At 43.8% G+C, this 27,284-nt stretch overlaps 1 protein-coding gene across 1 annotated transcript in view; it reads left to right on the top strand.

Moving 5' to 3' along the window:
- Positions 1-27,284, top strand: part of SLC25A17 (solute carrier family 25 member 17) — a 156,309-nt gene that overhangs the window by 47,215 nt on the left and 81,810 nt on the right. Inside the window, exon 3 of the mRNA XM_077277738.1 lies at positions 7,003-7,069. Coding sequence (XP_077133853.1) covers positions 7,003-7,069 — 67 coding nt within the window. The remainder of the gene's footprint in view (positions 1-7,002; positions 7,070-27,284) is intronic.

Here is a 27,284-nt window from a genome sequence, read left to right as displayed (position 1 = left end):
CCAAGGCATCCTCTTGGACGAGGGGTAAGGGAACCTGGAGGCCGGCTCTCACCTGAAGGTGCTGTAGGAGTTTGAGGACGACTCCTCCATGGGCTGGCTGGGCATGAGGCCTGCAGAAGCCCCGGATGCCCACAACCATAACACCTGCGCTCTGCTACTTCCTCTCGTCGTATTCCAGAAAACGCAGTAGAAGCAACTGGAGGCACATTTTCACGGGTATCAGCATGAGGTGGTGTCTTAGGGGAACAATGGGGGCAGAAGAACTGGGGGCCACCGGTGTTGTGGAGCTGGTAGGTCTCTCTCCATCCTCCAACAGAACCCTCCACTGAGGCTTGATGGTGAGAACCTCATCAGCGAGAGATGCAGCTTCTTCCACTGTTGCTGGTCTCCTCTCACGCACCCATTCCCGGATCTCAGCAGGGCACTTGAAGTAAAACTGCTCTTTTGGGATAACCTGGAGGAAGGTCTCCCAGGTTAAGGCCTCCTCTGCCTCCAGCCAGTGATGACATATTTGTTTGAGTCTATGAGCATATATCTTAAAAGACACTTCCCCATCACAGGCTAAAGTACGGAACTGAGTCCTGTAAGTGTCTGGCGTCACAGCATAATGTTCTAGAATAGTCTGTTTAACCTCCGCATACTCACGGTTCCCCCGAGGGTCCATAGCTCTATAGGCTTCGGCAGCTCCACCCTCTAAGAGCTCCACAAGATGTCGGACTCGCTCCCTTTCCGGGACTTCCATTAATCGACACTGATGCTCAAAGTCCTGGAAGAAGCCCTCAATGTCGCCTGAAGCCTCATTAAAGGGCTTAAAGTCTTTGCGGGACACTCTGGGGAGTTCCCTCATTGTGGGTGCTGGGGTTACAGTCTGTCTGGAGCTTCTAGCTGCTTCCAAAGCGATCTGCCTCTCTAGCAATGCCATCTCCTGAGCTCTGTGAATGGCCTCCCTCTCCTCGGCTCTGTGAATGGCCTCCCTCTCCTGAGCTCTGTGAATGGCCTCCCTCTTATCTATGGTGGCCTCTTCTCCCAGCAATGCCATCTCCTCCTCGTACCACACAGCCCACTGACTTTTTGGGGTATTTACCTCCGGCTGCAATCTCTCCTCCATTTGCTGTGAGGATCGTTCCTCGGCGTCATCTTGCAGGCGAACTGCTTCCAAAGCCTCAATTAGCTGCTCCTTGGAGAGTCCTTTAAAACGGACTCCTACTTCACGGGCCTTTGATTGTAGACTCCCCAAAGTCCAGTTCTTGTACTCTGCAGTACTGGTTCCCGATGTTGGGCCATTGTCCTCCATTCCTTCTGCTCTGATCCCTCTGCTGCCAACCAGTTTGTGACGGGGTGTACGGCAGAGCAAGAAGGGACAACAGGCCGAGGGCCGATTCAACAGATTTAATATCAAGAACGCTGGAACAACACATGCAGGTAGATCTACAGAGTCCACAATTAGTCCAACGGAACAGATTCAGGGGCACCTCCCGATAATCCTTGTGCCAGCTAACAAAGCAATAGTCCACACGAGTCCAAGGGATCCCAAAACAATCTCACGAATGACGAGATATGTCCTCAGCTCAAGTCTCGCCCCGTTTGCTTCCGCAGTCACAGATGGACGTGGGGTCTTGCCTCAGCTAAGAATCCCCACTCCTTCTCCTCCAAGGATCAACTCACATCTGATCTCAAAAATAAGAATGGATTGTCTGAGCTCCTAGGATCCGCCCATGAAGGGGGGTAGGGGTCACACCTTCTATTCAATGGTTGGGTCCACCAGAAGATTCTAGACTGGTCGGCTCCGCTTAGTCTAGCTAGTATGTACATTTGACTAGCCACCTGCTGTGATAAAGAATGGCTAGTCCTTCAATAGTTGACAAAGCTTAATTACATTATAGCTTAGGGCTGCAAGTATTGGGGGAAGGAGACATATTGTTACAGGTGAACTCCCAGCACAAGAAAATACATAAATTACAGCTAATAGAAACCAGAGAACAGTTACATACATCAAATGGCATATTATTCAAATACAGGACAGGGCAAAAGTGCGTATCATGACAGTTCACTACATTGGTATGTAAAAGTTTGGGCACCCCTTGTCAAAATTACTGTTATTGTGAACAATTAAGCAAGTTGAAGATGAAATGATGTCTAAAAGGCAAAAAGTTAAAGATGGCACATTTCCTTTGGATTTTTGGCAAAAAAAATATATATTTTCTTTTTTTTACATTTTAAAAATAAAAAAAGGAAAATAGGCAGAAGCAAAAGTTTAGGCACCCTTGGAGATTTGTGTGCTCAGATAACTTTGAGCAAGGTTTCAGACCTTAATTAGCCTGTTAGTGTTATTGCTTGTTCACGATCATCGTTAGGAAAAGCCAGGTGATGCAAATTTCCCACCTTTATAAAAACCCAGCCTCCTCTAACCTTGTGCCGAAAAAACTGCAAATTGCCATGGGTTCTTCTAAGCAGCTGCCTAGCACTCTGAAAATAAAAATCGTGGAGGACCACAAAGCAGGAGAAGGCTGTATGATTTGTACATAATTTATTTGCATTTTATTGCATGAAATAATGAAATAAGTATTTGATACAATAGTAAAACAGAACTTAATATTTGGTACAGAAACCTTGGTTTGCAATTACAGAGGTCAGACATTTTCTGTAGTTCTTGACCAGGTTTGTACACACTGGTGCAGGGATTGTGGCCAACTCCTCCATACAGATCTTCTCCAAATCTTTCAGGTTTTGGAGCTGTCGCTGGGCAACATGGAGTTTCAGCTCCCTGAAAAGATTTTCTATTGGATTCAGGTCTAGAGACTGCCTAGGCCACTGCAGGACCTTGAAATGCTTCGTCTTACAGAGTCACTCTTTAGTTGCCCTGGTTGTGTTTCAGGTCACTGTGATGCTGCAAGACCCAGCCTCGACTCATCTTCAATACTCTTACTGAGGGAAGGAGGTTGTTGGCCAAAATCTTGCAATACATGACCCCATCCATCTTTCCTTGAATACGGTGCAGTCATCCTTTCCCCTTTGCAGAAAAGCTCTCCCAATATGTGGTTTTCCCCAAAATGCTTCATGGTTGGAACTGTGTTTTCGTCTTTGGCTTGTTGTCATCCTTCTTCCTCCAAACACGGCGAGTGGAGTTGATACCAAAAAGTTTTATTTTGGTCTCATCTGACCACATGACCTTTTCCCGTGCCTCCTCTGGATCATCCAGATGGTCACTGGTGAAATTCAAACGTGTCTGGACATGTGCTGGTGTGAGCAGGGGGACCTTGCGTGTCCTGCAGGATTTTAATCCATGACGGCGTAGTCTGTTACTAACGGTAATGTTTCAGACTGTGGTCCCAGCTCTCTTCAGGTCATTGACCAGATCCTCCTGTGTAGTTCTGGGCTGATGCCTGACCTTTCTCAGAATATCCTTACCCCACGAGGCGAGACCCTGCGTGGAGCCCCAGACCGAGAAAGATTGACAGTTATCTTGTGTTTCTTCCATCTTCTAATAATTGTGCCAACAGTTGTTGCCTTCTCACCAAGCTGCTTGCCTGTTGTCCTGTTGCACATCCCAGCCTTGTGCAGGTTAACAATTTTGTCCCCGGTGTCCATAGACAGCTCTTTAGTCTTTTCCTTGGTGGAGAGGAGTGTGATTGAGTGTGTGGACAGGTGTCTTTTATATAGGTAACAAGATCAAACTGGTGCAAGTAATACAGGTATGAGTGCAGAGTAGGAGGGCTTCTTAAAGAAAAACTAACAGGTCTGTGAGAGCCAGAATTCTTGCCGGTTGGTCGGTGATCAAATACTTACTTCATGCAATAAAATGCAATTTAATCACTTAAAAATCATACAATGTGATTTTCTGGTTTTTATTTTTTGATTCGGTCTCTCACAGTTGAAGTGTATCTACGATAAAAATTACAGACCTCTCCATTTTTTTGTAGGTGGAAAACATGCACAATTTGCAGTGTATCAATTACTTATTTTCCCCACTGTAGGCTATTAAAAGTCACTTGAAATGTGAAGTGGTCCCTAATAAAATAGGTTTTGTAAATTGTCAAAAAAATGAAAAATTTCTGCTAAACTTTTACTTTCTACATTTTTAACAAAAAAAAGTTTAAAAAATGATGCTGTTGTAAAGTAGACATGTGTAAATGAATTATTTTTAGTGGTATGACTGTTTTAAAGTCATCAAAGTTAGAAAATTGCAAATTTTATTTACATTTTCATCAAATTTTCATTTTTGTCATAATTAAATGCAAATCCTACCCACCTTAATTTACCCCTAACATAAAGTACAATATGTCATGAAAAAAAGATTCTGAGAATCACTGGGTATGTTCAAGCGTTTCTGAGTGATAAGCACATAAAATTACATGGGCCAGAATTGAATTTTTTTTTCTTGGTCAGGAAGTTGAAAACTGGCTTCGACATTTTCTGGCCTCACATTTGATCATGTGCCTTGCGCTAATGTTGACATGATTGGTAGCAGCGTTCATGTAAATAATGTACATTAAAAGAACAGCCACAGTGCCAGTGGGGCCTCATAAGCAGTGTTTTTTTTAACAGAGTGGGATTGTAAAGGTGACTTGTGGGTATATTATCATGTTATCATATTTCTGTTGCAATATTACGGTACTTTACCCTTAGGCAAATCCTCTATTAAATCACCCACCAGTGCATTGCCAATGCTCTTGTGGTCTTTATTTGCATGCCTGCAGATGTGGCTTGCTGTGCAGGATTATGACCACTGCAGCCTTTCACTGACTGCAGCAGTGATGCCAGTATGTATGCTCGAGCTGCTTAGGATTTAACAGGAAAACAATGAGATTGCTATATATTTCTATTATGCTTTCTGCTGCCATTTTATAACTTTTCAGATACTCCTTTCAAATTGGCTTGGTCTAATTGGGTAAGATTAGTGAATTGGCCATACCCCACAAATGGCCATTGTGAACTGACTTTTTATTTAGCAACTATAAACTTTTAAGTGTCCTAGGAAAACCAAAACAAGAAAGTCCTCCAAGAGAAATCATGTAAAAATGTTATTTTTATTGAATCAAGTTAAAACATCATTAAAAAAGAGAATAATATTATACAAAAAATACCGGCAAAAAATCACAAAAGGAAGAACACAATATTTAGAATAAATAGAAAAAAGAGTACATGTGCATGTGGACCCAAAATATTCTACAGGACTAAGTACAACTAATTCAATAAGATGATGCACTATATAGTAAATAAAATTGCTTGTGAGCCTTGTAGCTGAATGTTTCTCTGCACATCACAGCCTTACATAGGAAATAAAGTAAGCAACAATTCACAGTGGATATTAGGCTGGTGAATAGTTACCCGAAGTCCGGACTGCCACGACGTACCCCCTGACTTGCGTTTCGAGAATCTCTTCCTCAGAAAGGGTGCATGAGCTCATGCATTATTGAATTAGTTGTACTTAGTCCTGTAGAATATTTTGGGTTCACATGCACATGTACTCTTTTTTTTTTTTTTCTATTTATTCTGAATATTGTGCTCTTCATCTGACTCACCTTTTGTGATTTATTGCCGATATTTTTTGTATATTTGTCATTTTCTTTGGACCAGTTATATATTGCTGCCCGATGTTTGTGTGTCCTTTCATTCCTTTTTTGTATAATATTATTCCCTTTTTTAGTGATGTTTTAACTTGATTCAATAAAAATTACATTTTTATATGATTTCCCTTGGAGGACTTTCTTGTTTTGGTTTTCCTGGTTCTCGCGGTCCTCCATGTTTGTATTATGGGACATTCTTTTGTGCTTTTTAAGTGTCCTAGTCTGTGTTTTACAAGAACGTATTGGCTTTGTGACATGTCAGAACTGTAACTGGTGATATATTTACTGTTCGTGGATCATTTATCCTCCTACATTTTATCTATGGTTCTTCATCATATTTACTGCTCATAAATATTCATTTTTACATTTAACCACTGTTCTGCCCTGTAGTTTATCAGGTTATTTTGTATCAAACCCACACTGAACATACATATCTATTAGCTCTAGCTTATACACTCATTCATTCCCAATTAAAATGTCTTGAAAAATGTCACAAGACAGGAAGGAGATGCCATTTAGGGTATGTTTCCACGGTCAATAAATGCTGCTGGTTGGGCGCTGCGTACAGCCGCAGTGTCCAATCCACAGCGGCCAGATGTTACAGCATATAGTGGATGTAATTTTATGAAAACCAATCTGCACTATGCGTTCAAAGACACAGGTGGCAGACCTGCGTACATGCACATGCGGCGCGTCTTTATAGACTGCAGCATGTCTATTTATCTTGCAGAGACGCTCTTGTCTCCGCAAGATAAATAGAACCGTCCTATGTATAGGATGCAGTGACTCCGCATGTGTTCAGTTAACACATGCGGAATCACTGCGTGTACAAAAGCCGGCAGCGCTATGAACGGAATGGGCATCTGCTGCTTCCAAAGCACTGCCAATCCGTACTGTGGAAACATAGCCTAAGAGAAGCACTCCTAATAATGCTTTTATTGTCTAAATGTGTGTATATATGTAGTTGTAATGTACAGTAGTGTGAGTGTGTTAATATACTCGCTTCCTGTTGCTCTCTCCGAGGTCCAGCACGGTCTTCTGCTCTTCTCGGTGACATCAGTGCTAATGAGACCTGCCAGCTCATTCTACACACTTTGCGTGGTACTCACAGTTACAGTGTAATCCTATGGTGCCTCGTTCCGACCCTCCATAGGATTACATTGTAAAACTGCTGAGTGCAGTGTGTTCCGGAGAATCTGAGAGCTGTCATGTCATTCAGAAAAGGAGAAGAACGGCGCCGGACACCGGAGAGAGTGGCGGTAGGTAAGTATATGAATAAATCCACTCTACATTACATCCACACACACATGTAAATAATAAAAATGTTACTGCCAGTATTTCTCTAATTGCCTCAGCACATGTTTTGTAAAAAAAAAAAAAAAGTTAATTACGTTTTGTAATTTTCTAAAGCACTTGCTTGTTTTGTTTTTCTCAGTGGATGAACAGAGGAAATCTCGCAGCACTCCTGCTGTTTTGATGGAAATTATTAAAGAGGAGGGACTGTAAGTACAAACTGTATCTCGGGCTCTCTTGTATCTGGCATCATAGATCTTGTTTGTAAAGGAACTGTAGTAGCCAAGGTGATACCAGCGAATCCTTTTAGACCCTTTGACTATTATTGAGTCTGTTTGTGGAGGCATGATTTACGTAGCAAAAATGGCAGAATTTTTTTTTGTATAGTGGACGCTTAAAGAGGTTGACCTTTCTCAGAAAAAAATGGCTAAAAACGAAGATAATGCTTTTAATCTCCCCCTCGCTCCCCTTCTTCCCAGAGCTATAACTTTTTTATTTTTCCATCAATATGGCCATGTGAGGGCTTTATTTTTGCGGGATGAGTTGTACTTTTGAACGCACCATTGGTTTTACCATATTGTGTACTCGAAAATGAGGAAAAAACTCCAAGTGCAGTGAAATTGAAAAAAAAAGTGCAATTCCACAGTTGTGTTTGGGATTTTTTTTTACCATGTTCATCAAATGCTAAAACTAACCTGCCATTATGATTCTCCATGTCATTATGGGTTCATAGACACCAAACATGTCTAGGTTCTTTTTTTATTTAAGTGGTGAAGAAAAAATCCAAAGTTTGTTAAAGAAAATAAAAGCGTCATTTTCCGAGACCCGTAGCGTCTTCATTTTTTAGGATTTGGGTCCGGATTAGGGCTTATTTTTTGTGTGCCTAGCTGACATTTTTAATGATACCATTTTGGTTTCTATACGATCTTTTGATTGCCCGTTATTGCATTTTAATGCAATATTGCAGTGACCAAAAAAACATAATTCTGGGTTTTTGGTTTTTTTTGCTACGCCGTTTACCGATTAGATTAATTCCTTTTAGAGCTTGATAGATCTGGTGATTCTGAACGCGGCAATACCAAATATGTGTATGTTTGATTTGTTGTCCGATCAGCTCTGCTACATACTGGCGGCGCTCATAGCAATCTGGCTATGACAACCATAGAGGTCTGCTGAAAACCATGTGACTGGGTCACCGATGGGTGGGATTTCTGATGTGCTTCAGAGATTGACAGTGGCATTTACAAAGTTAGCAGCCACTGGTGGATCTATTATAGGCACATGTCAGCTGGTCAAAACAGCTCACATGTCTGGGAAAGATGTGGGCTCAGTGCCGGATTGCGACAGATGGCCTCACGTTTTATCCATCGTTCGCCAGATCTGTCGAAAATTGTTTGTCCGACGGCCGGAGACAACGGACATAGTAACATTTTTTTGTCTTCGTCGAAAAAAGACAGTGACGGATCAGTCGCCGTCTGTCGTTTGCTAGAATGGAAGTCTATGGGGCCGGATCCGTCAAATGATGGAATCCGGTGACGGATTCCGTTTTTTTAAACTAAGCATGCTGCGATCCAATTAGCCAGTCGGATCCGTAGAAAAAACAAATTTGTCACATCAGTTTTTCACAATCTGCAACGGATCCGTCGAGCCAACGGATTGTGACTGACGGCACAAAACTGATGTGTGAAAGGGGCCTAAAACAACAATTTACTTATAAAAAATTGTTTTAATACCACACCCCTAATTTAATACTTTCACATGTTTAGTTTCCAAAATGGGGTCACTTGTAGAGGATTTCTGCTATTTTGGCACGTTTAGCTTTTCTGCAAATTTGACATGTGATACACAATCTATCCAGTCAAAAATGCGCTCCAAAAATTAAATAGTGCTTCTTCCCTTCCGAGCTCTGCTTTGTGCTCCCACAACAGTTTTTTATCCTATATGAGGTATCACTGCGTTCAGGAGAAATTAAAGGGCCACTGTCACCCCCTCCAGCCGTTATAAACTAAAAGAGCCACCTTGTGCAGCAGTAATGCTGCAGTCTAACAAGGTGGCTCTTTTAGTTTTTGCTTCAGCTATTCCCTCAACAAAGCGTTTTAAAATTTGCCCTAAATACCTGTCTTTGTACCTGGAGGCGGTCCGAAGCCTCCTCTTTGAAGCTCCCAACTGCCGTCACTCATCTCTTCTGGGGCTATGGTCGCCGCCCCCTTCGCGCTGTTTTTCTTAAATCCGGCGCCTGCGCTGTGCGTGCCTGCCTGGGACATGTGCAGTCTTCATTGTCCGTCATAGGTCAGATGCAGGGTGCCTGACTGCGCCTGTGCGGGCAGTGCGGCCACCCTGTTGCTGAATCCCTGCCCCGCACTGTGTTATTCATTATGCACAGTGCGGGGCTGGGGTTCCTGGGCAAGCGCACTGCGCTGTTCAGATGCTCCCCCGCCTTCCAGCGTTGCCAGAATATACAGGTTTCCTTGCCGGCGTTTGGAATGAAGCAGTCGCAAATAACAACGCTGGAAGGCGGGGGAGCGTCTGAACAGCGCAGTGCGCATGCCCAGGAACCCCAGCCCCGCACTGTGCATAATGAATAACACAGTGCGGGGCGGGGATTCAGCAACAGGGTGGCCGCACTGCCCGCACAGGCGCAGTCAGGCACCCTGCATCTGACCTATGACGGACAATGAAGACTGCGCCTGTCCCAGGCAGGCACGCACAGCGCAGGTGCCGGATTTAAGAAAAACAGCGCGAAGGGGGCGGCGACCATAGCCCCAGAAGAGATGAGTGACGGCAGTTGGGAGCTTCACAGAGGAGGCTTCGGACCGCCTCCAGGTACAAAGACAGGTAGTTAGGGCAAATTTTAAAACGCTTTATTGAGGGAATAGCTGAAGCAAAAACTAAAAGAGCCACCTTGTTAGACTGCAGCATTACTGCTGCACAAGGTGGCTCTTTTAGTTTATAACGGCTGGAGGGGGTGACAGTGGCCCTTTAAGTAAGAAATTGTGGGGTCCATTTTCTCCTATTCACCCCTTCTGAAAAATTTGGTGTAGAAGCAATATTATATTCGAGAAATGTGATTTTGCAGTCGCCTGATTGGGAGACACAGGAAACTAAGGGGGAAGTCTGCTGTCACCAAGCAGCTGATACTAAGAACACACCTATTTAAAGAAAAACTCTGCTTCCCTCGAGCAGGCTACACCTGGTATCAAGCTATTACGGTAGTTTAGCTTAGTGTCATGGAGGAGGCAGATACAGCTCTTGGTCTTGGACCTGTTTTGGTTTATGGTTTTTCTAGAAGATTATTAACCTTTCACCTCCAAGTTCGTTTAACACAGCGGGATGGGCCACATTGTTTCACCCTTCCAGCGATGTAGAGAACAGCCTCAAGTGGTTAGTCTGTATCCTCTCTCTTCAGGATGGTAGGATTATTGTACCTTGACGCAGTCGACAATTAAGTTACCCACGGGAATGGTCCTTTGCCTTTTTGATTCCTGTCCACCTGCCCCAGAGCATAGCGCATTCAGTGGAGCAGAAGATGGATTCAAGACAAAGCCTCTTCAAGAGATTTTAGTATGTCCCTCGCTTTGGCCCTACGTTGTGCTGGTCATGCTTTTCCTTACATCTGCTCCTTGTGAGGTCTTCATCAAAGGCTAGCAGCTCTTCCTTCGACCCATGCTTCCTTCATCCCAACTTAAATGCACCTCTCCTCTCGATGGCTTTTGGGGTTGCATGTTTTCCCTGCGGCTTCCGGTGTATTTTCCTGCTGGCTGGCATTCCCTGCGGGCCCTTGTGGCTTGTGGGGCCGCGCTGCTTTCTTTCCGGTCTCATTGGCATGGCCAGTGGCACAACTAAAGTCTGATGGGTCCCGATGCTATATATGGATCGGTGCCCCCCCCCCCCCCCAATCCTGGTATAGTGTGTGTGTATACAGTAGTGGCCAAAATTGTGGCTGCACTTCAAATTTTTGTCACTTTCTTAAAGTTTTTAGCATGTAATCATGCAAAGTGTTTAGAACAATAATGCCATAAGTAGTCTAAGGTAGATTAGAACACCTCTACATAGAAAAAAAGGTTACCATAATACAAAATATCTCATTACTTCTATAAGAACAGCGGAGTAGCCGAATCAAAATGTCACATCCTAATATGTAAATTTCATGCTATCCCTATGTGTTCTTTCTTTAGTAGCGTGTAGGGTATCATCGTGTAGGGTTAGCATCGATAACAGCTTTGCATCCCCTTGGCATTGATTCAACAAGACTTCTCAGGTTCTCTGTGGTTATAACATGGTACCAGGAACTGATAACAGCTGCAATCAATGCCTGTTTGTTGCTTGGTTGCTTACTAGAAACCAATCCCTTTAATCTTGACCACAGATTTTCGATAGGGTTCAGATCAGGACTGTTTCCTGGCCATGAAAGCTCAGAAATTTGTTTGCTTTCAAACCATTTTAGACATTGCCTTGCAATGTGACATCATGCTCCATACTGTTGAAAAATAATTTCGGTCTGTTCCTTTCCAAGGTCACTAATTGATGGGATGAGCTTTGGTTCAAGGACATCATAAATATATTTCGAAGCATGAACAATTCCCTCAAGGACCTGTATTCTCCCAGTTCCGTGCCAGGACATTCAGCCCCATATCAAAACACTCTCAGGATGTTTCATTGTAGCTGCCATACACTCTGGAAGACAGTCTTCCTTTGGTCTTCTACGAGCATAACGCCCTCCGTCACTACCAAAAATTATTATTCTCATTTCATTGCTCCAGATTATTTTCTTCCAATCTTCAGTTGTCCAGCTAAGATGTTCTTTGGCCCAGGAAATTCTCTTACTTCTGTTTGAAGATTTAGGAATGGCTTTTTAGTTGGTTTTCGTGCTTTCAGACCGACATCAAGTAATCGTCGACATACTGTTCTATCCGACACTGAAACTCCTCCATCGTGCAAGTACTGGTTGAGTTCCTTGGCTGATGCTCTTCTGTTTTGCAAGGCTAACCTAACAATTCTTCTGTCTGTTTTTGGAGTTGTTGCCTTTTTCCTTCCTCTTCCACTCTTCGTTTTAATGCTGCAACTGTCAGCAAAACGTGAACACAGCTTTTGCACTCCAGAAGCAGTGACTCCACTATCCATGTTCCTAGCAATTTCTCTGAAATTGTATCCCTCCTCAAAACAATTGTCGTAGCTCTCTTTTTTTGGAGACCAATCAGACCACTTTGTGGCTGGCATGATTAAAATCTAAAAAAAACCAATAATTCAGGAGTTTGTGAGCTCAAAATAGAAATTTATAATTATTCAGTTAAAAAATTTAAATTTAAATATGAATAAAATACAAGAAATAAAAATTCTCAATAGTTTTTAAAGAAATTAAAGCCTGTAGGACCTATAATGAAAGGATCAAGTGACTACTGTAGCTTTAAAACACTATTTTTAATTTAATGCGGACATAGAGAAAAGTTGACATATAACTAAAAATGTATGAATTTTACTCAGAGAATGAAGTCCAGTATTTCTTGTCAAAATTATAAAAATTACCGACAATATATGAAAAACAAGTCTCCCGATATCTTTAGTAACAGATTACGTGCCTGGGCTATACATATAATTACGCTATCAGGCTATGTGCACACGTCAGGATTTTGTCAGGATTTTGTCAGGCTTTTTCCTCAGGTTTTGTAGCCAAAACCAGGAGTGGATCGATTAGAGGAAAAGTATAATAGAAACATATGCACCACTTCTGCATTTATCACCCACTCCTGGTTTTGGCTACAAAACCTGAGGAAAAAGCCTGACAAAATCCTGACAAAATCCTGACGTGTGCACATAGCCTCAAACAAGTAAGAACGCCGAAAGTTCCAGAAGCCTCGAAAATTATAAAAAACTTCAAGTGTATCCCCAATTTTTGCCACTAGTGTATATCAATTTTTGCAGACTATAAGACGTAGGGAGGAAAATAGGAAACTATTTTCTTTTAATAACACTGTGGTTCGTCTTATAATCCCAATTTACGGTGGCTTAGTGGGGAGGAGGGGAGGCAGCGGCGGTGGAGCGGGGTTACAGGAGGTAGGGCTGCTGCGGAAGGAGTGAGGCCCTAGGATGCACAAACAGCTGCAGTATTTGCTGGCGTCGGCGGACCCTTCATCCGCCGGGCTCGGTCGTGGTGGCGACCTCTACGACTGCTGTAAATGTGCCCCTACCTGTTTCGCACCTGGTTCTTCGGTAGGGCTGAAGTCTCTGGCTTCAGTTGTGGCCTTGCTGTTTCCCAGCAGGCCATGCCTCCTCTGCAACCGGCAACCAAGATTGTGTTGGCTTTCGTCTCACTCTCGGAGTAAGCCCCATTCCTTTCTTTTCCTCTTTCCTGGGTGAGTCTGATTCACTGAGAGTTCTCTCAAAGGGTGCCTAGCACCAGTGATCTAGATGTGCTCTGATCACTTCTCTCAGTAAGGCCGGTGTCACACTTGCAACTGCAATGCGAGAAACTCACGCGAATCTCTCGCCTCAATACCCAGCACTGCCTCCGGAACTCGGGACTGGAGTGTGCGGCTGCATGTTTTGCTATGTAGCTGAACGCTCCGGTCCCGAGTGCCCGTGGCAGCGCCAGGTATTGAGGCGAGATTGCAGTTGCAAGTGTGACACCGGCCTAAAGGTACCGTCACATTTAGCGACGCTGCAGCGATCTAGACAACGATGCCGATCGCTGCAGCGTCTCTGTGTGGTCGCTGGAGAGCTGTCACACAGACAGCTCTCCAGCGACCAACGATGCCGAAGTCCCCGGGTAACCAGGGTAAACATCGGGTTACTAAGCGCAGGGCCGCGCTTAGTAACCCGATGTTTACCCTGGTTACCAGTGTAAATGTAAAAAAAAAACAAACACTACATATTTACATTCCGGTGTCTGTCGGGTCCCCCGGCGTTCTGCTTCCCTGCACTGTAAGCGCCGGCCGTAAAGCAGAGCGGTGACGTCACCGCTGTGCCCTGCTTTACGGCCAGCCGGCGCTGACACAGTGCAGGGAAGCAGAACACCGGGGGACGCGACAGACACCGGAATGTAAGTATGTAGTGTTTGGGTTTTTTTACATTTACACTGGTAACCAGGGTAAATATTGGTTTACTAAGCGTGGCTCTGCGCTTAGTAACCCGAAGTTTACCCTGGTTACCAGTGAAGACATCGCTGAATCCGCGTCACACACGCCGACTCATCGATGTCTGCGGGAGATCCAGCGACGAAATAAGGTGCTGGCCTTCTAGCTCCGACCAACGATATCACAGCGGGATCCAAATCGCTGCTGCGTGTCAAACACAACGATATCGCTATCCAGGACGCTGCAACGTCACGGATCGCTAGCGATATCGTTGTTAAGTTGTTCAGTGTGAAGGTACCTTAAGTCAGAGCCCTCAGCAGAGACCTCTCTAAAAGGGTGTGTCATGCAGGTAATCCAGAGGTGTGACTTACCGTGCTCTGACAATTTTCCTTAGTGGGTCAGCGTGTATCGTGCAAGAATGTGTAATATAGTACCTTGATCACTCTCCTGAGTGAGAACAGCTCAGTCCTCTTAGCAGTGTGTATTGTGTGAATAGCTACAGTAGTGTTCAAAATAATAGCAGTCCAATAGGACTAACCAGATTAATCACTGTTTCCAGGTCACCACCTGACAGCACACTGGAGGACGTCCTTCTTAGCCATGATGGGACAGGAAACACGAGAGGTTAAAAGGACCCTCCCCCTACCACCCTTCAGTGTTTTTCCTGTCCCATTATGGATAGGAACGGCGAGAGGAAGCTACCGTTCTGTGCGGGGGGATGTGGATCGGGGGGGCTTTGCCTCACCCTTCCCTCCATGAGGCACCCGCTGGCTGACACCCGCCCGAGGGTCCCTCTGCCTACCAGTGTAGCGCTGCTCCTGGTATGAGGATCGCTTCCCCCTGCCGGGGGCTCTCGATCCTTCCGTCACGCCCCCTGGTGCATGCGATCCTGCCGGTGGCCTCTGCAGATGTCGGCGTCTCCATGCGGCCGGCATGGGGGAAGGAAATTCCCGCTGCACCATCCTCTCTTTCCGGCCGCGCGTCACTTCCGGTTTGCGGCTGAGGGGGGCGGGCGGCGTCTCCGAAACAGGAAGCGGTAGTGAGCGCAGGAGCGCGGTACAGATGAAGAGATGAGCAGAAATATAAGGTATGTGCAGTAAGCGTTCTCCGGTGCATCATGGAGGACGCAGCTAGAGAAGGACAGGAGTCCACAGCGCCAGTAAGTAGAGCAGGGCCGGTATTATGGATACTAAAAAAAAAAAAAAAAAACCCGGAGCATGTGCTAGAGTTTGTTATTTTTCTATAGGCGGCCCCTTTACCAGAAAAATCGTTAAAGAAGCTGGGCAAAAGCAGGAAATGTCCTATTTGTGCAGCCAAGCTGAAAGATACCTGGCAGAAACCCCTATGTGAAGCATGCACCTGCAAAATCATAGGAGAGGAGCAGGCTTCTCTTATGTCAAATATGAGAGCCATGATAAGAGAGGAGGTCCAGGCTTCTGTATCAGGTCTGGTACTACCTCAAGCCTCACCTTCAGAGAGACCGAGCAAAAGGCAGAGGATTGATTACTCTTCGGAAGACTCGTTATCTGTTGTATCGGATATAGAGGAAGAAGAGGAGAGCAGAGACCCTCCAGAGAGAGGGAGAAAATACTTATTCTCAGCAGCAGACACAGGAGAACTGTTGGAGGCTGTGCGGCATACTATGCAGATAGAGGATCCACAACCATCTTGTTCGGTTCAAGATGAAATGTTTGGTGGCCTGCGCTCACAGACTGCGAAGGTGTTTCCAGTAAATTCCCATATCAGATCCATGATTCTGGATGAATGGGAAGAGGCGGAGAAGAGATTGACTATCCCTAAAGATTTCCGACTCCGCTTGCCGTTTGACCCGGAGGAAGTTAAGGAATGGGTCGATATTCCTAAAATAGACATTCCATTGGCTAAAGTGTCTAAAAGAACCTCAATCCCCTTTGAGGACTCTTCCAATTTAAAAGAGCCCATGGACAGAAAGGCAGATGGACTTTTGAAACGGGCCTGGGAGACTTCTTCGGCGGTTATCGGAGCTAATATCGCAGCAACATCAGTGGCTCGCTCCATGGACCTGTGGCTAAATGATCTTCAGGATCAATTAATAGCCAAAACTCCTAGAGATACTATCCTAAAATCTCTGCCTCTGTTAAAATTGGCAACCGCCTTTTTGGCAGACGCATCTGCGGAAACGGTTAGATTTGCGGCTAGAGGTCAATCCCTCTCTAATGCGGCCCGAAGAGCTATTTGGCTCAAAAGCTGGTCGGGTGATATGCACTCCAAAAATAAATTATGTTCCATACCCTTCTCTGGGGGCAGGGTCTTCGGACCGGTCCTCGACGATATCTTAGAGAAAGCCTCAGATGTAAAAAAGGGGTTCCCCGAAGAAAAGCCTAAAAAATTCCAGCCCTTTCGGAGACCCCGCTATAATCAGAAACAGGATTACAGGGGTAAAGGGAAGCAAGGTAGATGGAGCTACCAAAAAGGGGGAGACAGTAGACCCAAAACCAAAGACTCGAGTTACTCAGGTCAGAGGTCTAGCTACCATAGAAAATGACGCCATCAGAGTAGGGGGTCGGCTAGCCGGATTCCTAGAAGGTTGGAGGGAAATAACAACGAGTCCTTGGGTGTTACAGGTGGTGTCCCAAGGGTACAAAGTCGAATTTTCCTCCCTTCCGCCCGAAAGATTTCTAGTGTCCAGCACACATCTAAAATCGTCATCCCCCATGTGGTCGGATATACAGGACCTCTTAAAAATGGCGGCAATTGTTCTGGTCCCCTCCCAAGAAGAGTACAGAGGTCATTACTCAAATCTCTTCTCAATAACAAAACCATCGGGAGAGTCGAGAACGATAATAAATCTGAAGCACCTAAACAACTGGGTGGTATACAAAAGATTCAAAATGGAGTCAATTCGATCTACCATTCCTCTGTTGGGAAGGGGTATGGTGATGTGCACTCTAGACCTAAAGAGTGCATATTACCATGTTCCCATTTATTTAAACCATCAAAAGTTCCTGAGGTTCGCGGTAAACATGGAGGGGAAGATCTATCATTTTCAATTTCGCTGTCTCCCCTTCGGCCTGGCGTCGGCTCCCAGGGTTTTTACGAAACTTATGGTAGAGGTAGTCGCATATCTGAGAAATCAGGATTTGATGGTAATCCCTTATCTGGACGACTTTTTGGTAGCGGCAGAGTCAGTAAGCCAGCTCAGAATCAACTGTCAGTTCCTCATCTCCACTCTAGAGAGTCTCGGTTGGATCATAAATTGGAAGAAGTCAGATTTAATACCGAAATCCAGAATAAAATTCCTAGGAGTCATGCTCGACTCAGAAACAAGGATGTCCTACCTTCCGGAAGACAGGCTAAAGGGAATAGTGAAAAAGGTCCATCATTTCTCCCGAGGCCGAAATACGATCAGAGACGGGATGATAATCCTGGGATTAATGACGGCCTGCATCCCTTGCGTGAGATGGAGCCAGTTTCATTCCCGGCAGCTTCAGCAGGGAGTGCTGAGGAGCTGGAACAGAAGGCAAAATTCTTTAAATCAAAGACTGAATCTTTCTTTTCAGATCAAGAGGTCTCTGGTGTGGTGGACTCTCTCCAAAAATCTCCGGCTGGGAGTACCATGGCTTCAAACCCCGAGTGTGTCAGTCACGACAGACGCAAGTCAGGAAGGTTGGGGAGGTCATGTCCTGGGAAGATATTTCCAAGGTCGTTGGGAAAGAAAGGACAGCAAGAAATCATCAAACCACAGAGAGTTGCATGCGGTTTGGAAGGTCTTAACGGCGGCACAACATTTGCTGAAGAACAAGCATGTAAAAATCTTCTCGGACAATACGACGACCGTAGCCTTCCTTCGACATCAGGGGGGCCCAAGACATCTGGCATTACAAGATCTAGCGGAACAGATCTTCAAGTGGGCAGAAAAGTCGGTGCGGTCAATCTCGGCTGTACATCTGGAGGGATCCAAGAACCAGTTGGCGGATTTCCTGAGCAGGAAAAGTGTATCCCCTACAGAGTGGGAACTAAACGCCGAAGTATTCAGGGATCTTTGTCATCGTTGGGGGAAGCCGACTGTGGATCTATTTGCTACAAAGCAAAACGCAAAAGTCAAAACCTTTTACTCCCTAAACCCCTGGGAGAGCCCAGCGGCGATCGATGCCCTGTCACAACCCTGGAACGTCGGTCTCCTGTATGCGTTTCCACCTCTGGCCTTGATTCCAAGAACACTCAGGAAAATCTGCGAGGATGGGGCCAAAGTCATCCTCATAGCTCCTCACTGGCCGAAACGAAGTTGGTTTCCAATGTTAAGAAGATTATCAGTGGAAGAACCCCTCCGGCTACCAGAGAGAAAGGATCTTCTTCTACAAGGTCCAGTTCTACACCAGAACCCAGGAGCGCTTCAGTTGGCAGCTTGGATCCTGAACGGAAGGTCTTGAGGGCAAAAGGTCTTTCAGATGACGTCATTTCTACCCTTCAAGCCAGCAGAAAGCCGGTGACATCTGCCATCTACACAAAAATATGGAAAACATTCTGTGGATTCTGTGGGAAGATGACAGTTGATACTGACCATCCAGATATCCCAAAAATTCTTGACTTCTTGCAGTCAGGATTTCAAAAAGGCCTTAGACCAAGTACATTAAGAGTACAGATAGCGGCCCTAAGTGTATTTTTCGATTTTTCGTTATCTACCCACCCCTGGATTAGTCGATTCTCTAGAGCAGTCCAGAGGCTAAGGCCATTCATTAGGAAATCAGTCCCGCCGTGGGATCTTAATCTGGTCCTGAATTTTCTGTGTGATCAGTCCTGGGATATAACGGGAGACATAGACATTAACAAACTCTCTCTTAAAACCGCGTTTTTAGTTGCGATCACATCGGCAAAAAGATTGGGGGAACTACAGGCTCTTTCGGTACAGAACCCGTATTTACAGATCTTTGATGATAAAATAGTACTAAGACTTGATCCGGCCTTTCTCCCTAAGGTCGTTTCTGATACTAATATGAATCAGGAGATTGTTTTACCGTCTTTTTGCCAATTCCCTAAAAATCAAAAAGAAAGATTTTTTCATAACCTTGATGTAAGAGAATCAGTACTCAGGTACCTTGATCTATCTAGACCCTGGAGACAGGACAATAACTTGTTCATTCAGTTCAGGGGTTCAAATAAGGGGAAAAAAGCGTCTAAAGCGACTATCGCACGGTGGATAAAGTCCACAATTGATTTAGCCTACAAAGCTAAAGGTCTAAATTCCCCGGTTAATCTTAAAGCCCACTCATCTAGGGCCATGGCCACATCATGGGCGGAGAAAGGGGGGGCTACGGCAGACCAGATCTGTAGAGCTGCATCATGGTCTAATCTTAGTACCTTTTCTAAACACTATAAACTAGATGTAGTTTCGCCTCAGTTGGCCTTTGGTAGAAAGGTACTTCAAGCAGTGGTCCCACCCTAAATACCATTCTCCTTTGGTATTTCTCCAGTGTGCTGTCAGGTGGTGACCTGGAAAACAGTAATTAGACTTACTGGTAATTGTATTTCCAGGAATCCATCCTGACAGCACTGTTAGTTCCCTCCCTATTGTTTGATCTTTATACTTATGTGATGTAACATTTGTATGATTGATTATTTTGTTGTAATAAAACTTGTGTTTGCATCCATCCAGATGTGTTACTTTGGAAAAACACTGAAGGGTGGTAGGGGGAGGGTCCTTTTAACCTCTCGTGTTTCCTGTCCCATCATGGCTAAGAAGGACGTCCTCCAGTGTGCTGTCAGGATGGATTCCTGGAAATACAATTACCAGTAAGTCTAATTACTGTTTTTTGGTATAAATTATATTACTATGTGTCAAACAATTTACCAGTTGGTGCAGTAAATTCTATGAAAACCAATCATAATCTGCATGTTATTGAGTCTGTGTATTAGAATAATGAATGAAAGGTGGTGTATTCAAAATAATACCAATGTGGAGTTCAATTAGTGAGGTCAATCATTCTCTGAAGAAACAGGTGTGAATTAGGTGGCCCTTATTTAAGGGTGAAGCCAGGACATGTTGTACATGCATTTCTCCTTGAAAGGGCTCATACTCATTTACGAGAAAAAAGGACGAGTGCAATATAATACAAAATCGTATTGCACTCTTACCGATGTTATTCAAGGAGTCACATGTCATCTGCGATTTGTTTTGGGGTTTTTTAAGCTGAAATTGGACTGAGAAAAAAATCGCAGCATCCTACGATTTGCTGCATATCTCGGACGAGACTCACCAATGCAAGTCAATGGACGCAAGAAAAAATGCACAGCACTCGAACCATGCGAATGCTGTCCGTGTTTTTACGCAGCGGTGTCCTTTGAAAAGCCGGTAATTCATATGCTGCATTGAGTATTGAGTAAAATCACACTGACCGGTCAGAATAGAATAGATAGAATAGAAATATACGCATAGAAAATAAATATATATATATATATATATATATATATATCTCTATATATATATATCTATATATCTATCTATCTATATATATATATATATGTGTTTGTGTGTGTGTGTGCATTGCCCAGAGAAAAAGTAGAACGGCACTAGATGTGGCGATACCTGATGGACCATGAACACAATATCATGCAGGCAGATATCTCTTATGACCATAGAGCGGTGGTGGTTTCATCTCACAATGTGGTGCTCAACAAAAAAGTAATCCATGCTAAAAATTGAAGAAGAAAAGAAAATGTGGCACTCGCCAAATGATGCGTTAAAAGTCCTTTTATTCTCACACTTAGTGGGTTGAGGACATGCCTCAAGGGCAGCTGGTATACACAAGGGTGCAGGAAAAAAACAGGACGACGGCCGTTTCGTGCCGACTGCACTTCAACGGGTCCAGGTGTGTGAGTAAGACTCATGTCGGTTCCTTTATAGGAAACCCTAAACCATCTGCGTAGCACAAATCTTTACATAACATAATATGCATAAAAATATACAATATAAAAAAAAAAGAAATAATCACATATAAATACAGAACTACCCAAAGGCAATAATTATAAAAAGACAGACATGTCCAATATATCATTCAGACCCATTGGACCCTGAGCGTTTGTTCTCATGATCCATTTAGCCTCATGTTGCAAGAGAATCTTATTGTGGTTACCTCCCCTCGAAGGGTACTTAACTATTTCCAAGACTGCAAAGCTCAACAGCCTGGGATTAGCGTCATACTTTTCTTCATATGACTAATAAGATGCAAGGAGCCTTTTCCTGAGGCTATTGAACTAAAGTGTTCTCTAAACCTGGTGAACATAGGGCGAATAGGCTTCCCAATATAATAAAAAAAAGCAGGGACAATAGAGGATGTAAACTACATTTTTACTTTTACATGAGATGAAGTCTCTTACTCTATGTTCCAGGGGACCTATTTTGAGAGGATTATGAGTTAAATGAAACCAGCAATAATTACAGCTACCGCACTTATAATTTCCTGAGTTGGAGGTGGTTTTTAACCAATTTTTTTCCTCCGGTATGATACGATTATGCACCAACAAATCACCTAAATTTTGTGTGCGTCTATAAGCAAATTGTGGATTACCGATATTTATTTTAGCTAAATCTCGGTCCGATTGCAGAATATGCCAGTTCCTTCTAATGGCTGTATGAACAGCTCTATCCATTGGACTGTGTTTAAAGTTAAAAATAACCTTCTGCTCAACTCTCTCTTTATGAGTATGTTTTTTTATTATTTTTAAGCCTTTGTTTTCTAAGAAGATCCAGCTTTGTAACATTCTCAGCCCGTTGTTCTGCTTCATCCAACAACGATTTTGGGTAAAACATTCTTAGCCCGTTGTTCTGCATCATCCAACAACGATTTTGGGTAACCTCTTTTTAAGAAGCATGATTTTAAATCCTTTAGCTGTTCCCTATATGTCTCTTCATTGTTAATAATGTTCCTAGATATTAGCATATGACTATAGGGCAATCCTCGCTTAGTGTGAAAAAGATGCGCGCTGTCATATCGCAACATGCTATTAGTAGCCGTAGATTTTTTATGGACCCGAGTGTTTATTCGTCAATCTACAATGTCAATCTTAACACCTAGAAACTCTAAACTACTGCCCCCAAAACATGATATAAAACACATATCATCATTCTCCAGGTTTATGTATTCTACAAAACCCTCGAAATCCTCTTTTGTCCCATCCCATATGATGAATACATCATCAACAAATCTCAAAAGACAACGGATGTGTTTAAGATATGGATTGTGGTCACTATAGATGTATTTCTCTTCAAATACCCCTAGGAACAGGTTTGCAAAAACGCATGCGACCGGTGTACCCATAGAGTTACCGATCTTTTGCAAGTACCACTTGTCAAGAAATTTGAAGGTATTATGAGATAAGACAAAATTTAAACCCTCTACAACAAAGGAAATACGGTCCTGATCAACATTACCATTTACCATAATTTTTTGAATAGCTTCTATGCCCGCGTCTTGTGGGATCCTGGTGTACAGACTAACAACGTCTATTGAGGCCAGAGAGAAACTAGTTTGCCAGTCTAACTCATTTAATATAGCAAGAAAATCACCCGAATCTTTCACAAACGAAGGTATTTGCTGCAGCAGTGGTTTTAACAACCAGTCCAGGGATTGCGATAATGGTTCTGTTTAAGAGCCCACCCCTGATATTATTGGGCGCTCTGGAGGTTTTTTTAGAATCTTTGTGTACTTTGGGTTGACTATACCAGAACACGGTATTAGGAAACTCGGCAAATAAATTTTCTCCTTTTTTTTTTAGTCAAGACTCCAAGTGCTACAAATTTGTTTAATAATGTCCTTAATCTCCCTTTGTATTTAAAAGTTGGATTACAATCTAGCATCACATAGGTATCAGAATCACTCCACTGGGATAAGGCTTCTTCTACATAGTAGGTACGATATAAAACTACCACATCGCCACCTTTATCCGCTTTACGGAACACTACATCAGTCCACTTTCTCATCTCCTGCAAAGCACCCATCTCCTCATTAGTTAGATTTAAATTAGAGGGATTATATAAGATTGCTTCTACATCTCTTATTACAGAATCGTGGAACAAATCGATAGCATTCCCTGGGGAAATTGGTGGCATGTAATTAGAACGTAATACAAAAACAACAATAGAAAAAAGAAAAATTTGTGAGAGATAAGAATGATTTTGATAATGGACAGATTTTTAACTGGAATAAGAATAAAAAAGGTTCATTCTTTAAGAACCGCATCAATAAAAATATGAAGAAACGTAAACCAAGAACAGATGGTTGGATAACGGACTCGGAGTCCAGTGCCGCGGAAGAACAGGTGGAGGATTATGAACAAGCTTCAACATCTTCTAATGTGATACCCCCTTTAGGAAGAAGATCAGATGGGGGGGCAGGAAATGGTAGTTTTAGATCGTACCTACTATGTAGAAGAAGCCTTATCCCAGTTGAGTGATTCTGATACCTATGTGATGCTAGATTGAAATCCAACTTTTAAATACAAAGGGAGATTAAGGACATTATTAAACAAATATGTAGCACTTGGAGTCTTGACTAAAAAAAAAGAGGAGAAAATTTATTTCCCGAGTTTCAAATACCGTGTTCTGGTATAGTCTACCCAAAGTACAAAAGATTTTAAAAAACCTCCAGGGCGCCCAATAATTTCAGGGGTGGGCTCTTTAACAAAACCATTATCACAATACCTGGACTGGTTGTTAAAACCACTGCTGCAGCAAATACCTTCGTGTTGTGAAAGATTCGGGCGATTTTCTTGCTATATTAAATGAGTTAGACTGGCAAACTAGTTTCTCTCTGGCCTCAATAGACGTTGTTAGTCTGTAAACCGGAATCCCACAAGACGCGGGCATAGAAGCTATTCAAAAAATTTTGGTAAAAAGTAATGTTGATCAGGACCGTATTTCCTTTGTTGTAGAGGGTTTAAAATTTGTCTTATCTCATAAAATACCTTCAAATTTCTTGACAAGTGGTACTTGCAAAAGATCGGTACCGCTATGGGTACGCCGGTCGCATGCATTTTTGCAAACCTGTTCCTAGCGGTATTTGAAAAGAAATACATCTATAGTGACCACAATCCATATCTTAAACACATCCGTTGTCTTTTGAGATTTGATGATGTATTCATCATATGGGATGGGACAAAAGAGGATTTCGAGGGTTTTGTAGAATACTTAAACCTGGAGAATGATGATAATATGTGTTTTACATCATGTTTTGGGGGCAGTAGTTTAGAGTTTCTAGATGTTAAGACTGACATTGTAGATGGACGAATAAACACTCGGGTCCATAAAAAATCTATGGCTACTAATAGCATGTTGCGATATGACAGCGCGCATCCTTTTCACACTAAGCGAGGATTGGCCTATAGTCAAATGCTAAGATATCGGAACATTATTAACAATGAAGAGACATATAGGGAACAGCTAAAGGATTTAAAATCATGCTTCTTAAAAAGAGGTTAGGCTGGTTTCACACTTGCGTTTTGATCTGCGTTTGTAAAAAAAAACGCAGGTGGTGAAAAAACGCATGTAAACGCGTACAAACGCTGCGTTTTTTTAGACACATTCAATGACACATTATATATATGTATGTATGTATGTGTGTATATATATATATATATATATATATGTATGTATGTATGTATGTGTGTATATATATATATATATATATATAAATAAGAAACCCGACTTTGGAGCGAAGATCGCCGACGGCCGACCCGATCCCACAGTGAGATCGGGTGGGGTTTCACCAAACCCGACTTTGAAATTGGCCGATCTGTTTCGCTCAACCTTAGTGGTTATACAAGGCAGTTATCTACTCAACAGGTCAGGTGTCATAACATTTGAGTTTTTGGACACCAGACCTGTTCAGTAGAGGACTGCACTGTATTTCCACCATTTTCTCTTAATACTGCCACACTAGGCATATACAAAAAGAGATTATGGAGATACAGGTTATATTTTTGGGGCCACCTCATATCTGTATACTAAAGACACACATATAGCTGCAGTCTTGTATTTTTTACTACTGGAGATATGTTGTGGCCCAAAAAGTAAGTGTGTGGCCAAGTTTCTTGGCGCACGGTGTGTGTTGGCGGCGGCGATATACACAATAAACCAAACATAATTGTGGCAAATCAAACTTGTTTTATTTTGTTAACAATGTAAAAAACTTATTTTTGTGAACCGCGCCGGCTTGGGGTTGAGTGATGTAAACGGGGGGGTGTGTAGAACTGAGGCCTGGCTAACCGTGGACGACGCAGAGGAGGCAGGAGAAGGGGCAATGAAACTAGAAGGGTCTGGAAGTTCGGGGATGGGGCTTGACACATGAGAGGCTTGAGACGCACTGGAAGGGTGAGACAAAACTGACAATACAGACACATCGGTAGGTGAAGGGGGAGGAATACGAAGAGTTTTTTGTTTTTTTCTTTTCTGATTTTTTTTTTGGCTTTGCCTGGTAGGGGGACGTCTTGGTGGGCTCATACGCTGTAGAGAGGTGGCGGGAGACCCATCAGGGTCCGGCTGCACTGTCTCACAGTCCATTGCGCTTGTCGAACGCTCGCCCATGCCAGAGTCCTGCTGCGTAGTGATGGGGGTGAAACATAAAGCCCTGCCAGGGTCCTGCTGCATCGTGGTGGGTCCGGTCCTGAAAGCCACACCAGGGTCCTGCTGCATCGTGGTGGGTCCGATCCTGAAAGCCACGCCAGGGTCCTGCTGCATCGTGGTGTGTCCGGTCCTGAAAGCCACGCCAGGGTCCTGCTGCATCGTGGTGGGTCCGGTCCTGAAAGCCACGCCAGGGTCCTGCTGCATCGTGGTGGGTCCGGTCCTGAAAGCCACGCCAGGGTCCTGCTGCATCGTGGTGTCAGTGGAGGAGGTCCAAGCCGGAGCAGCGGTGGTCACGGTGGGATGTCCAACTGCACTCGTCATGGTGTTGGCGCTGTAGTGGAGTCCGCCTGTGGAAGGAATTGAGATGGCCGTGCAGTGGTATGCAGCAGAGGTCGGCATGGAGGTTAATCGTGACAGTGACAGCACAGTTGGATATGCCGCCACTGTCTGCTGTAAATAACGACTCTGCTGCATAGCCTGCACAAAAGCAGCATTGCAGGCCTGCATAACACTGAGCTGGAGATCAGGGCTAAGGTGTTCTGACATGCCCTGCTCAATTTGGTTGAAAAGATGATGAGCTGGCCTCTGGAGGTCGGCTTTAACTTGATCAAGGCTTTTGGTGACCTCCTTCAAGAGGTTATGAGAAACATCCATTCTGTCACCTAAAGCCTTGATTGCTTCGTGTAAAACCAAGCTCAAGTGCAAAAACTCGGGCATGAGTGACCTGTCCGAAGCCCTCTGTCGCTGCCGGGATGAGCCCAAAAAAAAGGGTGCAGTGGAAGAGGACTGCGAAAGGGGAAGACCTGATGGGCCAGCTCCCTGGTCTCCAGTTAGTGTGGAAGGCCCACCTGCTGCTGCGCTGCTGGATGGCTGGGACGGGTCCGTGGCTGCCGGATGAAGGACCGCTCCAGAACCTTGGCCGACAGTCGTGCTGTGTGTGCTGTGAAAAAAGGAAACAGAAAAGTAATACCAAAAAATAACCAGACGCTAAATCCTGTGGAATTTTAAAATACAGATTATGTCAATACAATACAACCGAAAGCATGTGAGAAAAACTTACGTTCTCTGGACAAGGACCGGTCTTAAAAATGACAGCGCGCGATGATATTTGTACAGTCTGATCCTTGCTCCGGAACCACTGGCAGCACGACTCTCTTGGCGCAGGTCCTTGTTGAAGCGGTCCTTCATGGAACGCCAACGTGTTTTAACTTTTTCCACTGTTAAAAAAAAAAATATATATATATGGTCAGGACATGGAATTTTTGACGTTCAAAGACAACTGTGTGTGATGAGAGAAACTCCGGAGAGTTTCTTTCATCACACACAGTCAAGAGAGCACGGCAAAGGTCTATGCTGCTTCACACTGCAGTACAATACTTACCAAATGCACTACGGACCCGTGGCGGGGCATTGTCCCATCCATCCCACAACGCTTGGGCCACCTCATTCCATAAACGGCGGAGCGTGGTGTTCATCGAATGCAGTGGATCCCGGCTGTCCCACAACGGAACTCGCTCCTGGACAAGGGTTATTAGGAGGTCGTTGTCGATAAGGTCATCGTCCCGTCGTGAAACCTAAAAATTAAAGACAATCATTACAGTTTGCTCAATCACATAAGGAAAAGAAAGAGAACAGATGATGAGAAATGGCATGAATACAAAAGTAAACATACAAATGGATTCCATAAGAAAAATTTAAAGAAATACGAGTTTAAAGAAAGGAATATTCAAGAATTTTACAGTGAGGACAGTCAGCCTT

The sequence above is a fragment of the Ranitomeya variabilis genome, chromosome 8, assembly GCF_051348905.1.
Source record: "Ranitomeya variabilis isolate aRanVar5 chromosome 8, aRanVar5.hap1, whole genome shotgun sequence".
Lineage (NCBI taxonomy): Eukaryota > Metazoa > Chordata > Amphibia > Anura > Dendrobatidae > Ranitomeya > Ranitomeya variabilis.
The sequence above is the reverse complement of the archived record's forward strand: the minus strand, read 5'-3'. Positions and strand labels throughout refer to the sequence as shown.